At 45.4% G+C, this 13,498-nt stretch overlaps 1 protein-coding gene across 2 annotated transcripts in view; it reads left to right on the top strand.

The window, feature by feature from the left end:
- CENPK (centromere protein K) overlaps positions 1–4,259 on the top strand; it is a 31,073-nt gene extending 26,814 nt beyond the window's left edge. For both annotated transcript variants that reach the window (XM_083181632.1, XM_083181631.1), the window contains one exon: positions 2,530–4,259. In XM_083181632.1, coding sequence (XP_083037758.1) covers positions 2,530–2,688 — 159 coding nt within the window. In that variant the 3' untranslated portion in view covers positions 2,689–4,259. The remainder of the gene's footprint in view (positions 1–2,529) is intronic.
- The last annotated feature ends 9,239 nt before the right edge of the window (positions 4,260–13,498 follow it).

The following is a 13,498-nucleotide window of genomic DNA, read 5'->3' as shown; positions in this document are numbered from 1 at the left end:
GTAGAGGGATATATACAGTGCAGAGAGAGAAGCAGGTGTAGAGGGACATATACAGTGCAGAGAGAGAGAAGCAGGTGTAGAGGGACATATACAGTGCAGAGAGAGAAGCAGGTGTAGAGGGACATATACAGTGCAGAGAGAGAGAAGCGGGTGTAGAGGGACATATACAGTGCAGAGAGAGAGAAGCGAGTGTAGAGGGACATATACAGTGCAGAGAGAGAGAAGCGGGTGTAGAGGGACATATACAGTGCAGAGAGAGAGAAGCGGGTGTAGAGGGACATATACAGTGCAGAGAGAGAAGCAGGTGTAGAGGGACATATGCAGTGCAGAGAGAGAAGCGGGTGTAGAGGGACATATGCAGTGCAGAGAGAGAAGCGGGTGTAGAGGGACATGTGCAGAGAGAGAAGCGGGTGTAGAGGGACATATACAGTGCAGAGAGAGAAGCGGGTGTAGAGGGACATATACAGTGTAGAGGGACATATGCAGTGCAGAGAGAGAAGCAGGTGTAGAGGGACATATACAGTGCAGAGAGAGAAGCAGGTGTAGAGGGACATATACAGTGCAGAGAGAGAAGCAGGTGTAGAGGGACATATACAGTGCAGAGAGAGAGAAGCGGGTGTAGAGGGACATATACAGTGCAGAGAGAGAAGCAGGTGTAGAGGGACATATAAAGTGCAGAGAGAGAGAAGCGGGTGTAGAGGGACATATACAGTGCAGAGTGAGAGAGAAGCGGGTGTAGAGGGACATAAACAGTGCAGAGAGAGAGAGAAGCGGGTGTAGAGGGACATATACAGTGCAGAGAGAGAGAAGCGGGTGTAGAGGGACATATACAGTGCAGAGAGAGAGAAGCGGGTGTAGAGGGACATATACAGTGCAGAGAGAGAGAAGCGGGTGTAGACGGACATATACAGTGCAGAGAGAGAAGCGGGTGTAGAGGGACATATACAGTGCAGAGAGAGAGAAGCAGGTGTAGAGAGACATATACAGTGCAGGGAGAGTAGCAGGTGTAGAGGGACATATACAGTGCAGAGAGAGAAGCAGGTGTAGAGGGACATATACAGTGCAGGGAGAGTAGCAGGTGTGGAGGGACATATACAGTGCAGAGAGAGAGAAGCAGGTGTAGAGGGACATATACAGTGCAGAGAGAGAGAAGCGGGTGTAGAGGGACATATACAGTGCAGAGAGAGAAGCGGGTGTAGAGGGACATAAACAGTGCAGAGAGAGAGAAGCGGGTGTAGAGGGACATATACAGTGCAGAGAGAGAGAAGCAGGTGTAGAGGGACATATACAGTGCAGAGAGAGAGAAGCGGGTGTAGACGGACACATACAGTGCAGAGAGAGAAGCTGGTGTAGAGGGACATATACAGTGCAGAGAGAGAGAAGCAGGTGTAGAGAGACATATACAGTGCAGGGAGAGTAGCAGGTGTAGAGGGACATATACAGTGCAGAGAGAGAAGCAGGTGTAGAGGGACATATACAGTGCAGGGAGAGTAGCAGGTGTGGAGGGACATATACAGTGCAGAGAGAGAGAAGCAGGTGTAGAGGGACATATACAGTGCAGAGAGAGAGAAGCAGGTGTAGAGGGACATATACAGTGCAGAGAGAGAAGCGGGTGTAGAGGGACATATACAGTGCAGAGAGAGAGAAGCGGGTGTAGAGGGACATATACAGTGCAGAGAGAGAGAGAAGCGGGTGTAGAGGGACATATACAGTGTAGAGAGAGAGAAGCGGGTGTAGAGGGACATATACAGTGTAGAGAGAGAAGCGGGTGTAGAGGGACATATACAGTGCAGAGAGAGAAGCAGGTGTAGAGGGACATATACAGTGCAGAGAGCGAGAGAAGCGGGTGTAGAGGGACATATACAGTGCAGAGAGAGAGAGAAGCGGGTGTAGAGGGACATATACAGTGTAGAGAGAGAGAAGCGGGTGTAGAGGGACATATACAGTGTAGAGAGAGAGAAGCGGGTGTAGAGGGACATATACAGTGCAGAGAGAGAGAAGCGGGTGTAGAGGGACATATACAGTGCAGAGAGAGAGAAGCGGGTGTAGAGGGACATATACAGTGCAGAGAGAGAAGCAGGTGTAGAGGGACATATACAGTGCAGAGAGAGAGAAGCGGGTGTAGAGGGACATATACAGTGCAGAGAGAACTGATGTGGAATTTGGCACACTGAAAAGGTTACAGAGAATAATTGACTTGTGATATAGGTTGAGCAGCATTTTGTTAGACAGGGGGTCAGAGTCAGGGTGTGCAGTCTGCAGGTGTTGGTGGATTAGGTCATTCATTGCAGGGTGTTGATTGGTAACTTTGGTGGAGGTTGAAACGTTCTCTATCTCTCTTCTGTTTATCTCCGATGTTCATATTACTATAATCCTCATGCTGTACACTGCCATACTTCCCAGCTAACGGATTTCCCAAGCACATCGGTATATGCGATCATTACTGAATCAGGCCCTTTATCTGTTAATACGGAGCTATTCCTAATGTTCTATTGATAATTTTACGGTCGCTTACTCTTTATTTTTCAGACTCTCATCAACAAAGTGTTGGAAACACCCCACGACCCCTATATTGTAATTCAACCGGAGTACTGGCCTCCTTACATTGAAATGTTACTCCGCTATGGAATTGCATTACGGCACTCGGCTGATGCGAACCGAATACGTCTAGAAGCTTTTCACCAGTGACCATTTGTGCGGCAATGTACAGACTCGTTGATTTTAATAATGTCGCACAAACCCGGTCACTCTTTAAATATTTTATCCCTCTCGGAAATGAGCTATACAAACTGCGCGATGGAAACAACTGAAACGGACGGTACAATTGGCAGAAATACAGATATTTGATAGGGTAACCAAGTGAATTTGGATTACAATGACCTGATGAAGCTTCAACATCATCGCCTATACCCTACACCCAGGGGAGACAGCCTCCTGTAGGCCGAGCCTGTTTTAAATGGACTGTAGTCCTAGTAATTCCATAGGCACCAGTGACACTGAGGCACAAGTTATTGCGGTGCCTTAGTGGTGCGTCTGGTTCCTAGTGAACTCCTAGGCTGCATGGTCATGAATACTGGCTTGGAGCACAAACTGGCTGCCTGCACTGTGTATAGGTTATAGATGTACTCTCCTGTACCACACTTTATGATCAGGCTCCAGAGGTTGGAGCTGCAGCACAGTCCAACATTCAAATAGGGGAGGTACAGCAACTGCCCCAACTGTCACTCCTAACTGGAAGTTGGTGTGGCGCCCCTATTTGATTTTGGACTGTGCTACAGCTCCTCTTATGGAGCTGCCACAGCTTCTAGGTCTCGCAATATCATGAGCAAACTCATTTCTAGGAACTTTTGTTTTATTTACAAACTCTAAATACATTTTACATTATGTGGGCATATAGCAATTATATGGCTAAATTAATAACTTATTGTTTTGTTTAGAGGTTTAGGGGGTTATCTAATAGGCTCAGAGATTATGGAACCAGTGAGATTTCTGCTAGTTGGTTGCTATATTTAAGGCTGCCATCTGTTATAAGGCAGAACAAGTCCGAACTGATAGACACTTTTATTTATGCAGCGGACTCGCTGAAATTACCCCTGGTTCCATAATCTTGGAATCTATTCCATAACATTTCTGTACTGATTACTGGACCCTCACACAGAAAAATTGGTCCCTGAGATGTTTTTATGTTTGCTATACAAACTCTCAGGGGTAAATGTCCATCTAACCTGTGTATCTGCTGTCCTGTGGTTGCACATGACTGGTGTGCAATGGACCATCTGCTGTCGATCCTTCTTTAAAGAAGATCACAGTAACAAAGCAATATGTGTCAATTCACCTTAAAGCTTTAATTCTGTTTTCATATTCCTAATTTGCTAAATTTGCAAGCTGGAGGCCACAGCAAATCAAGAGAAAATTACTTTTTTTTTAACCTAGTAGACTTTTAAATTATATTATTTTGTTTTTAATTTACTGCTTTCATTTAAAGTACTGTAGCCAATGTCATTTGCGTTGCTTCTGCTTCAGCCTTACTACGATGTGTTATAGTGAATTACAGATATTATACATTGTTCACCTTGCCATTACCTTTGTTTGTGTTCACATTGAGATTTTATATTGTCTCTCGTATTCTGTACTGTGTTACGCTCTCATGTTATCTTGACAGTTTTTGTCTTGTTAGATACAAGAGCGCTTTTACTTTGTCTCAAAGTGTTTTGTTTTTACAGTTTTATCATGTTAATAAAAGTTTTAATTTAACTATCTATGCTATTTTAATTGTGGGTTGTGAGCCCAGGTGCAAATTTATTATTTGAGCTTCCCCTTATTCATCCAAACCCAAGTTCAACATGGCAGTGAGTGACAGGGAGAGTCAGAGGTTGACTAGAAGTGGAAGGCAGAGTGTAACAGGAGGAGGGTGACAAGGGTAGTTGCACCAATGGTAGTTCCGCCTCTGAATGGGGCAGATTTATTAAGCCTGGTGAAGTGATACATTGACTGGTGATTAAGCACCAGCCAATCACCTCCTAACAGTCAAGATACAGGCTGGGTTTGAAAAATGCTGGGAGCTGATTGGCTGTTGTGTTATCACCTCTTTATCACTTCTGGTTTACAAGGCTGGATTACCTAAAAATGGTTGAAGGAATCCAGGGGGTCCACACACTTGTGGGCTAGAGGAGGAGATGGTGGTGCTGTCAATGGGTAGATACATTGTAAGAAGTTAGGTTATTTGGAGAGTAGAAAGATTATCAGCTCCGTTTTAGACACAGTTCCCAATTTTGTTACCTGGCTGACATGATGACTTATTAATTCCCTTGAGGACAAGAGCCAGGGATAGGAAGAAAATTTTTCCATATAATTAGCGACCACTAAACCAATGACATTTATTCAGAGGGATGACCACACCCCCTATTGTCTGATCTTCCGTCTAGTTGCTGGGTCAGTAGTGTATACGGTACTTGATTCCTATCTGGGCGCCCATCGCGGGTACATCGCATGTCATTATAATGACATGCGATGCGACCGACGCGATGCCCGCGATTTTCCCATAGAGAACAATGTTAAATGGCTCAATTTACCCGCGATGACCGCGATTTACCATAGGAAACGATGTTAAATGGATCAATTTCCCCAAATTATCATAGGGAACAATGGGAAATGGGGCAAAAACCCCCCCGAACATAAAAATGTCCCCCCAAAAGTAGTTGACGCCACCCCGCCATCAACGTGAACCCGAAGCGTGGCGAGCGCAGCGAGCCCGCGAGGGGCGGCGGTACGCGTCCTCCGACCTTTTCATGCCCTACTATCCACTAGGGCGTGGAGTGAGAATAGAATAGTGTGGCGAGCGCAGCGAGCCACGGAGCCCGAAGCGTGGCGAGGGGATGCGGATACCTTGATTATGGGAAAATCGCGGGCATCGCGTCTGGCACATTGCACCCGATTTTTTATCGGCCGCGATGGCCGCGATGGCCCCGATTTTACCCCCGATGCCCGTGATTAAAATCGTGGGCGCCCAGATAGGAAACAAGTACCGAGTATACATGTTTTGTCATGGTTATTTACCATAGAGACATGGGGGCTAACTGAGGTGAAAGCAATGCAAAACACAAGCGACTTTGTATCTGGAACAAACCGAACTGTGATGAAAGTCACATTTATTTTTGCATACTTGCCTACACTTCTGGAACATCCGGGAGGCTACCGAAAATTGGTTGTCACCCAGTGCCCCAGAAAGGTGGGCAAGCCTCCCGCATGCACCCAGAACCCCGGAGAGGAGAATATAAAGTAGCCGGTATGATGCAGGGTAAATACTGGATACTTTTGCATGTAGCCCGCAAATACTGCACAGCTTTATTTTTAGACTATTTAGATTTCAGTTTGAACACCCCCCACCTGCAGAGCAGCATACCCAGGTGCATCACCACTTTCTCTTTTTCTTATTGCACCCAACTCAGAAACGATCCCATTGCCTCAGAGTCATTTGTGGTTCCTTATCCCTTGCGTCAAATTCATGTGATTAAGGCACTAAAGCAGGCATGTCCAACGTTGGCCCTCCAGATGTTGTGAAACTACACATCCCAGCATGCTTTGCCACAGTTTTGCTATTAGAGAATGCTAAAACTATTGCAAAGCGTGCTGGGATGTGTAGTTTCAAAACATCTGGAGGGCCAACGTTGGACATGCCTGCACTAAAGCATCCGGTTATTGCATACCTCCAATAAGCACTAATACGATGGCTCCTTTCAACTTTCAAATTGTCTCCAGGTTACACAATGAATATAAGGGTCTTGCAAACTCACCAACTCCCAAAATTATGATCAGTTGTACGGACAAAAAAAAAATATCTTTGTTCTTTAACCCCTTCAGCAGTGGTTTTTTTTTTTTTTAAGGGAGTGCTCCCCACTGGGCAAGTTGTTTTGGGGATCACTCCTAAAAAAACCACCACTGCCTCTCCCGGGTTGCTGCCTCTGGCAACCCGGCCCTGCCCCCAGCAACCCGGCTGTGTGCGGCATGACATTAACAAGCCAAGCCGCACACAACCGGGGGGAGGGAGGCGGGGCCGGAGCCGGGCAGCGGCTGAAGTCAGTGCTCAGCTCAGCAGCACTGCCCGCCACTAAGAGACAGACCGTGGCAATCCCGAGAATTTTCCTGGTTTGCCAGTCTGGGGAGTGCCAGTATAGGGGTTAAATAAATGTTCCTGTAGATCCTTTTGTTTTTATACTTAAACTGGGCAATAAATCGGATGAAAACTGGCAAATTGAATGTGTTTAAGATCCGATGCAATGTGCGGTCACGTGCGCATCAGGTTAGAGCCCCTAGATCACTATTCTGCGCTACAGATCTATCAGGGCCTGAGCCTTTTCTGGGACCACATTATTTTATATATATATATATATATCTCTCTCCTGCTGCCAGGTGGTTCAAGGGAAATCTTATGCCACTTTTCCCTCCGAGAAGTCGCATAAGTGTATAACATTGATGTTGGTTTTGCCTTTGAAATTATTTCTGCTTTAAAAAACGCAGGCAGACTGGCACAAAGTCCTGCACCTTCACAACTCGGAGGCTGTTACATTTAGCCCTAAAGGACCCCATACACGCTGCGATAGGCGCTCCCGCGGGCATCGCATTGCACAGTACAAAAAGTATGTGCTGCACATACTTTTTGTACTGCCCGTGGATCACATCACATCGCACGCTGTATGTGGGCCATAAGCCTTCTGACGCCTGGTTGGCACGGGATTGGTATGGAATCCCGGTGGTCAAAATCCCGACCGCCGAAATCCCGACCGCCGAAATCCCGACAAGGTGGGGACGTGGCACACTAATTTATTCTCCCTCTATGGGTGTTGTGGACACCCACAGAGGGACAAAGTGCCGGGATTTCGGCGTCAGGATTTTGACCGCCGGGAAAGTGACTGCATCCCGTTGGTTTGTAGAGGCCAGTAGTATTGCTTCCCTGCTCTGTAACGGGACTTATATGGTGCGTACACACGGGTGCAATTTCAGCACATATCGCTGGGAATATGGTCGCTGAGCGAACATATTGCCAGTGATTTGTTTGTGCTGTCGGCGATGAATCGCGTGTGCAGCCCCTGATGGTCGCAGGAGCTTGCTCCTGCGATCAGCTATTTCCCTGCCTCTTCCCCCGGCAGAGTCTCCTGATTATCAGCGACCATCTCTGGTCGCTGATGAACAGGAGAGACGCTCAGCAATATATTGCTCAGCAATATATTGCTAGCAATATATTGCTGAGAAATATATCTCCCCCGTGTGTACGGGGCATAAGTTTACATTTTGAAGCTTTGCTTTATTGTTTATGTTAATTGAGCTTATTTCTTGCATTTAAGTATTTATGTCTAGGCTTATCGGGTTAATTATTTTACTTAACTAATAATACTTTGAGATATTTAAATCCTGTTACAATGCTAATGATTTTGGTCCTTTGTTAGCTTCATAGGTATGGCTAGAATTCTTGTGACTGCGGTGTGTACAGTAACTAGTTTACGATTTTGTCTCCTCTACATGGCTGATCCCTTGTGTCCCCCACACCAACACACACACACACACACTTTTTTCTACTATTGCTATTGTATACTTATGCTGCATAACCATTTACGCTCCTGTTTAATGAGCCTTGTGCTTTATTTTTCTTACTTGTTTGCTCTTAATTCCTTTCATTCTAAAATGGCCCATAGATGTGTTAATTGTTTCACTGGCCTCCACCCAATATCAATTCCTTCTTATACATACCGCCACTGTTTCTGATACTTCCTGTTATAAGCGGCAGTTAGATTGGCCAGGCTCCACCCCACAGTGTTACTGCTCAGCAGCGTAAAGGTGCCGGTGAGATGTATCTCACCAACTGGTTGCATGCAATTTGCTTGCAGTGTAGGCAGGACCTTCCTGGGGGACAGGATCGAATATGATACATTGGCCCTTACTCAGATCTGATTGCAGTACAAATTTGTTCTCAAAATGGGCAAAACCATGCTGCACTGCGGGTGGGCAGATGTAACGTGCAGAGAGAGTTAAATTTGGGTGGGGTGTGTTGAAACTGAAATCTAAATTGCAGTGTAAAAATAATGCAGCCAGTATTTAACCTGCACAGAAACAAAATAACTCCCCCAAATGTAACTCTCTGCACATGTTACATCTGCCCCACCTGCAGTGCACATGGTTTTGCTTATTTGGAGAACAAATTTGTACTGCAATCAGATCTGAATAAGGGCCATTGTATGCAGACCTTTTGCATGCAATGTATCTCATGCGATCCTATTAGGACTGAACGGCCTGAGACAAATCTTTGTGGCAATCGCACCGAAACCACCTGCGACGTGCCAGTTTTCATGAGATGCGTCTCACCAATGTGTCTCAATCGCATGAAAACTGCCCAGATTGCATAGGTGTATGGGCACCTTTACACTTCTTCTTCACAGTGTGGAGGAATGAAGATGGAAGAGTAAGGAAGATGCTATAACAGGTTACTTCCTGCAAGGATCTGTCACTAGGGGGCTCACTAAAGCATGCACTGACCTGTGTAGTGGACACAAGACAGTGGGGTTTATTCTAGTTCATTCTTTCTGACAAAATCCTTCTTAGATGGACAAAACCATGTGCACTGCAGGGGGGGAGATGTAACATGTGCAGAGAGAATTAGATTAGGGTGAGTTATTTTGTTTCTGTGCAGGGAAAATACTGACTGCATGATTTTACACTTCAATATAGAAGTTACATCTGCCCCACCCGCAGTGCACATGGTTTTGTCCATCTAAGAAGGATTTTGTCAGAAAGAATGGACTAGAATAACCCCCAGCGTGAAGAGCACTCTAGTCTCCAACATTCCCCCTCGCTCAAATAGGTCTCCAGTCACATAAAGGGAACATGACATTTTATCAAAAACCACTGAACTACACTTCCTTACATTGCCTGCCATGGTTTTATCATGCCCTAATAGCAAAACTGTTGCATGGCATGCTGGGATGTGTAGTTGCACAGGTTGCCTATACCTCTCATAGGGGGGAATTTACTAAAATGGGAGTTCCTTTTAACATGGGATGTTGCTATGAGCAAAAATCAAATAGTGTCTATCTAATATCTTCTAGAAGGTGCTAAATAATGAAGTAGATTGATTGGTTGCCCATAGCAACATCCCATGTTATTTAAATGTTGGCCGTAGATTCAACCATCCTTTGTCAGACACTAGATTAGCTTTGCTGTGAATATTTTGGGAATGTTAAGTTAATGACAATACAGTCAGCATCCAGCTGCCATGTTTCGGTTACTATATACTTGTGCGTTTTACTAGCAGCTCTCATACGACTCAACTTGTGTTTGAGGATGCCCCAAAAGTAGATTCTAAAGTTTGCAAACTTGGAAGCAAATTCATTTTCCATTCAGCGCATACATATCCAATACATACATTTTTTTTTCTTCATTTAATAAACTTTTTTAATTTTGTTTATGAAAAAACTGGACCACATATAAAGCATAGCATGGTAAACCAAATACATCAAGTAGATTACATATATATATATATAACATACAGGAGCTTAAAGCTGCACACATGGGGGGCAATGCAATAAAATGGGACGCAGTCAATGTCATTGGGATGGTGTCTGCACCCTACTTCACACCCCCTTAGGCTGTTGTATGTACAGGAGATGTGCAGACAGCACATCATCTGCGTCTCACACTGGGGCAGATGTATTAAGCCAGGTGAGATAAAGTGGAAGGAGATAATGTACCAGCCAATCAAATCCCAACTGTCATTTTTAAAACAGCTGATTGGCTGGTGCGTTATCTCCTTCCACTTTATCTCTTCACCAGGTGTAATACATCTGCCCCACTGAAACTTAGGGCCTGATTCTGGTTCACTTGCAAAAGCAAATTCTCTCTCTAATGGACAAAACCATGTGCACTGCAGGTGGGGCAGATGTAACATGCAGAGAGAGTTAGATTTGGGTGTTATTTTGTTTCTGTGCTGGGTAAATACTGGCTGCTATATTTTTACACTGAAATATAGATATGTTTGGAGTACACAACCCACCCAAAATCTAACTCTCTGCACATGTTACATCTGCCCCACCTGCAGTGCACATGGTTTTGTCCATTAAAGAGAGAATTTGCTTTTGTGAGTGAACCAGAATCAAGCCCTTTCAGCCTAAAATACACAGGATATTTAAACAAACTGGTACAGAGAGGCATAAACACAGTTTAATCCAACAGTCAAAACAGTATTTAAAAGACGCAGACGGGGTCTCACAAAGATGGCCACTGCAGATCGCTGCTCCTAAAGATGCTTCATTGGATCAACTGCATGCCCACTGGACATCTGCGCAGCCCCCAGTTACTCAAGATGACCAGGAGATCACGCTGTTGAAGTCGCTGGATCTGGGAGCGCCGGCAACTTCCGCACACCCAGAAGACAGGAGCGGCACCCCTCTTTTCTGGAATGCTGTTGCGGCTTGCCTGTAGATCATGTTGTGACGTGTGGGGAATGCAAGCGACATCTCAGCCCCAGATCTGCACATGTAGTATGCGGCTAGCCCAAACATACAGACTTAAAACACTGGTGTTGTGTGTCAACGGGTTTACATACATCTCTGAATCAGGCCCTTGGCAACTCTCCTAGGCTAATAATGCAGAAAACTGTATAGTGGAATACAATTGGCTGCTGGAGTTCTCTGAGCAGCTTTCTGTCCAACGCTGCTATCCAGTCAGAGACATATGCACAAACCGTACACTACAGTATTGTTTGGTTGTATACAGTGGCGGATTTTACCTATGGGCTGCAGAACTGCAACCCCTCCAGTAAAATCCACCAATGCACTGTGCCAGTTGAGGTCCGCTATTGCTCTGACTACACTGTGACTGGCAGCAGCTTATTGGTAGTCCTACATGCCAATCAACTGCAGCACAGGCAGTCCCATTGGGAGGTGTTCCCTCCCTGTGAGACTGTCAGACCTGTAGGAAGCTACCTGAACTGGCTTCTATGTGCTGCAGCCGAGGCAGTATATAGAAGCTGGGGGCTTGTGCATGACTAGTTAAACCATTGCATGTGTGCAAGAGCTGGTCACTGGCAGCTCCATTGTGCAGTGGCCTGGATCCGTCCGGCCGCAGGCACCCCTCTCCTACACAAATACAGGATCTGTTGCTGATTGTATATACACCAGTTGCCAGAAAAGAGGGCTGCTATACATTTTAACTACATTTCATATGGGCTAGGTGGATTTCAGGTTACAAAAGCCATCAGAAAAGTGGTCTGCACTATATACAAGTCAATAGAAAAGACACTGCCTTGTGATGGTCTGTATTATTTACTACATGCAGCAATGGCGGTCTGCGTTGTTTTTCAAAACAATGTAAAAGGGATGTAAGTTGTTCTGTAGGCACCAGAATCTGGGTCTGTACTTGCTGTAACACAGTACATGTTATACAATAAATCCTAGGTCTGTGTAGTGGGAGTCTATCTACTAAGTCTTGGAGAAATATAAAGAGGGGAGAGATAAATTACCAACCAATCCGCTTCTAGAATTTTTCAAATACAGCCTGTAACATGGCAGTTTGGCTGGCACTTTAACTCTCTCTCCAAGGCTTAAAGTGCCCATACGTGCTTTTATGAAGTAGCTTTTGATCGGATGCAAATCGCATGCGATGCGATCTAGTTCAAAATGCACGGAAATATTGTACCATGTATGGGCACCATTAGTAAATTAGGCCATTTAACGCTGTACATAATGATGTTTTTTGCAATGTATGGTTTTTATGGAATGTGATCATTGTATAGACATACATTAGGTCTCCCAAGCATTAGGTTGACCACCAGGGTCAACATGACTGAAGATTGACATGGGTTAGGTTGACAGGTGATTATGTCAACATGGGGAAGGTTTACATGGGTTTTTAACTTTTTTTTTTTGTCCCGAATGTCAACACAGTCAACATAGACACTAAAAAAGTGCACTGTGTCCCCTCGCTACGCTTGGTGCACTATTTTATTCTCCCACCGCGCTATTGTGGATGGTAGGGCATGAAATGACGCATGTCGGCTCAAGAAAACAGTGAAAACCCCCATGATGACCTAATGCTTGGTAATCTAGTGACCGTACCCCGTTGTTTATATAGGACCAGCCTCCTATACATGTATTAGGTCAACACCACTAGGTCAACATACTGCAAGGTCGACATGGGACAAGGTCGACAGGTGATTAGGTTGACATTGTCTAGGTCAACAGTCAAAAGGTCCATATGGAGTTTTTCACTGTTTTTTTTACCCGAATGTCGACACAGTCAACATGTGCACAGTGTTCACTCGCCATGCTTTGGGCACACTATTTTATTCTCCCACCACGCCCTAGTGGACGGTAGGGCTTGAAATACCACCTGTCGGCACATGTCGGCTCAAAAAAAAGTGAAAAAAGCCCATGTCGACCTTTTGACCGTCGACCTAGACCATGTTGACCCAATGCTTGTGTCGACCTTGTCCCATGTCAACCTAGACCCATGTTGACCTTGCAGTATGTCGACCTAATGCCTGTCGACCATCTTTAGGTCGATGTATGGCGTTAATATATTGGCCACAGCCACTTGGATCTGATGGGTGTTCCAACTGCCTCCCACAATCCAAAAACATACTGGTACCTTAATTGGCTGGTTATTAAACTTGCACTTTTGTCAGAGAAATCAGAGCGTAAGATCTGCCGACATGTTCATGTAGAGTATAATAATCTGTAACTAACTGTTTCCCAACCCCGGTCCTCGAGGCACACAAACAGTCCATGTTTTTAGGATAGCCATGCTTGAGCACGTGACTAAAGGCAGGGCTGCCACTAGAAATTGTGGGGCCTGGAACGGATTTCTTCAATTGGGGGTCAGCCAATCAGAGCGGCTGCCAGTTCGCAAGCGCTGATTGGCTCACCATCTGGTTCCGCATTTTAACTGGCCGATGGTGCCCAGAGGTGAAGAGGCCTGTGTACAGGGAGCAGTGAGCTTCGTTCAGTGCAGG

Source organism: Crinia signifera, chromosome 4, assembly GCF_055691185.1.
Source record: "Crinia signifera chromosome 4, ASM5569118v1, whole genome shotgun sequence".
In the NCBI taxonomy this organism is placed as follows: Eukaryota; Metazoa; Chordata; class Amphibia; order Anura; family Myobatrachidae; genus Crinia; species Crinia signifera.
This window is presented reverse-complemented; position numbering and strand designations above follow the sequence as displayed.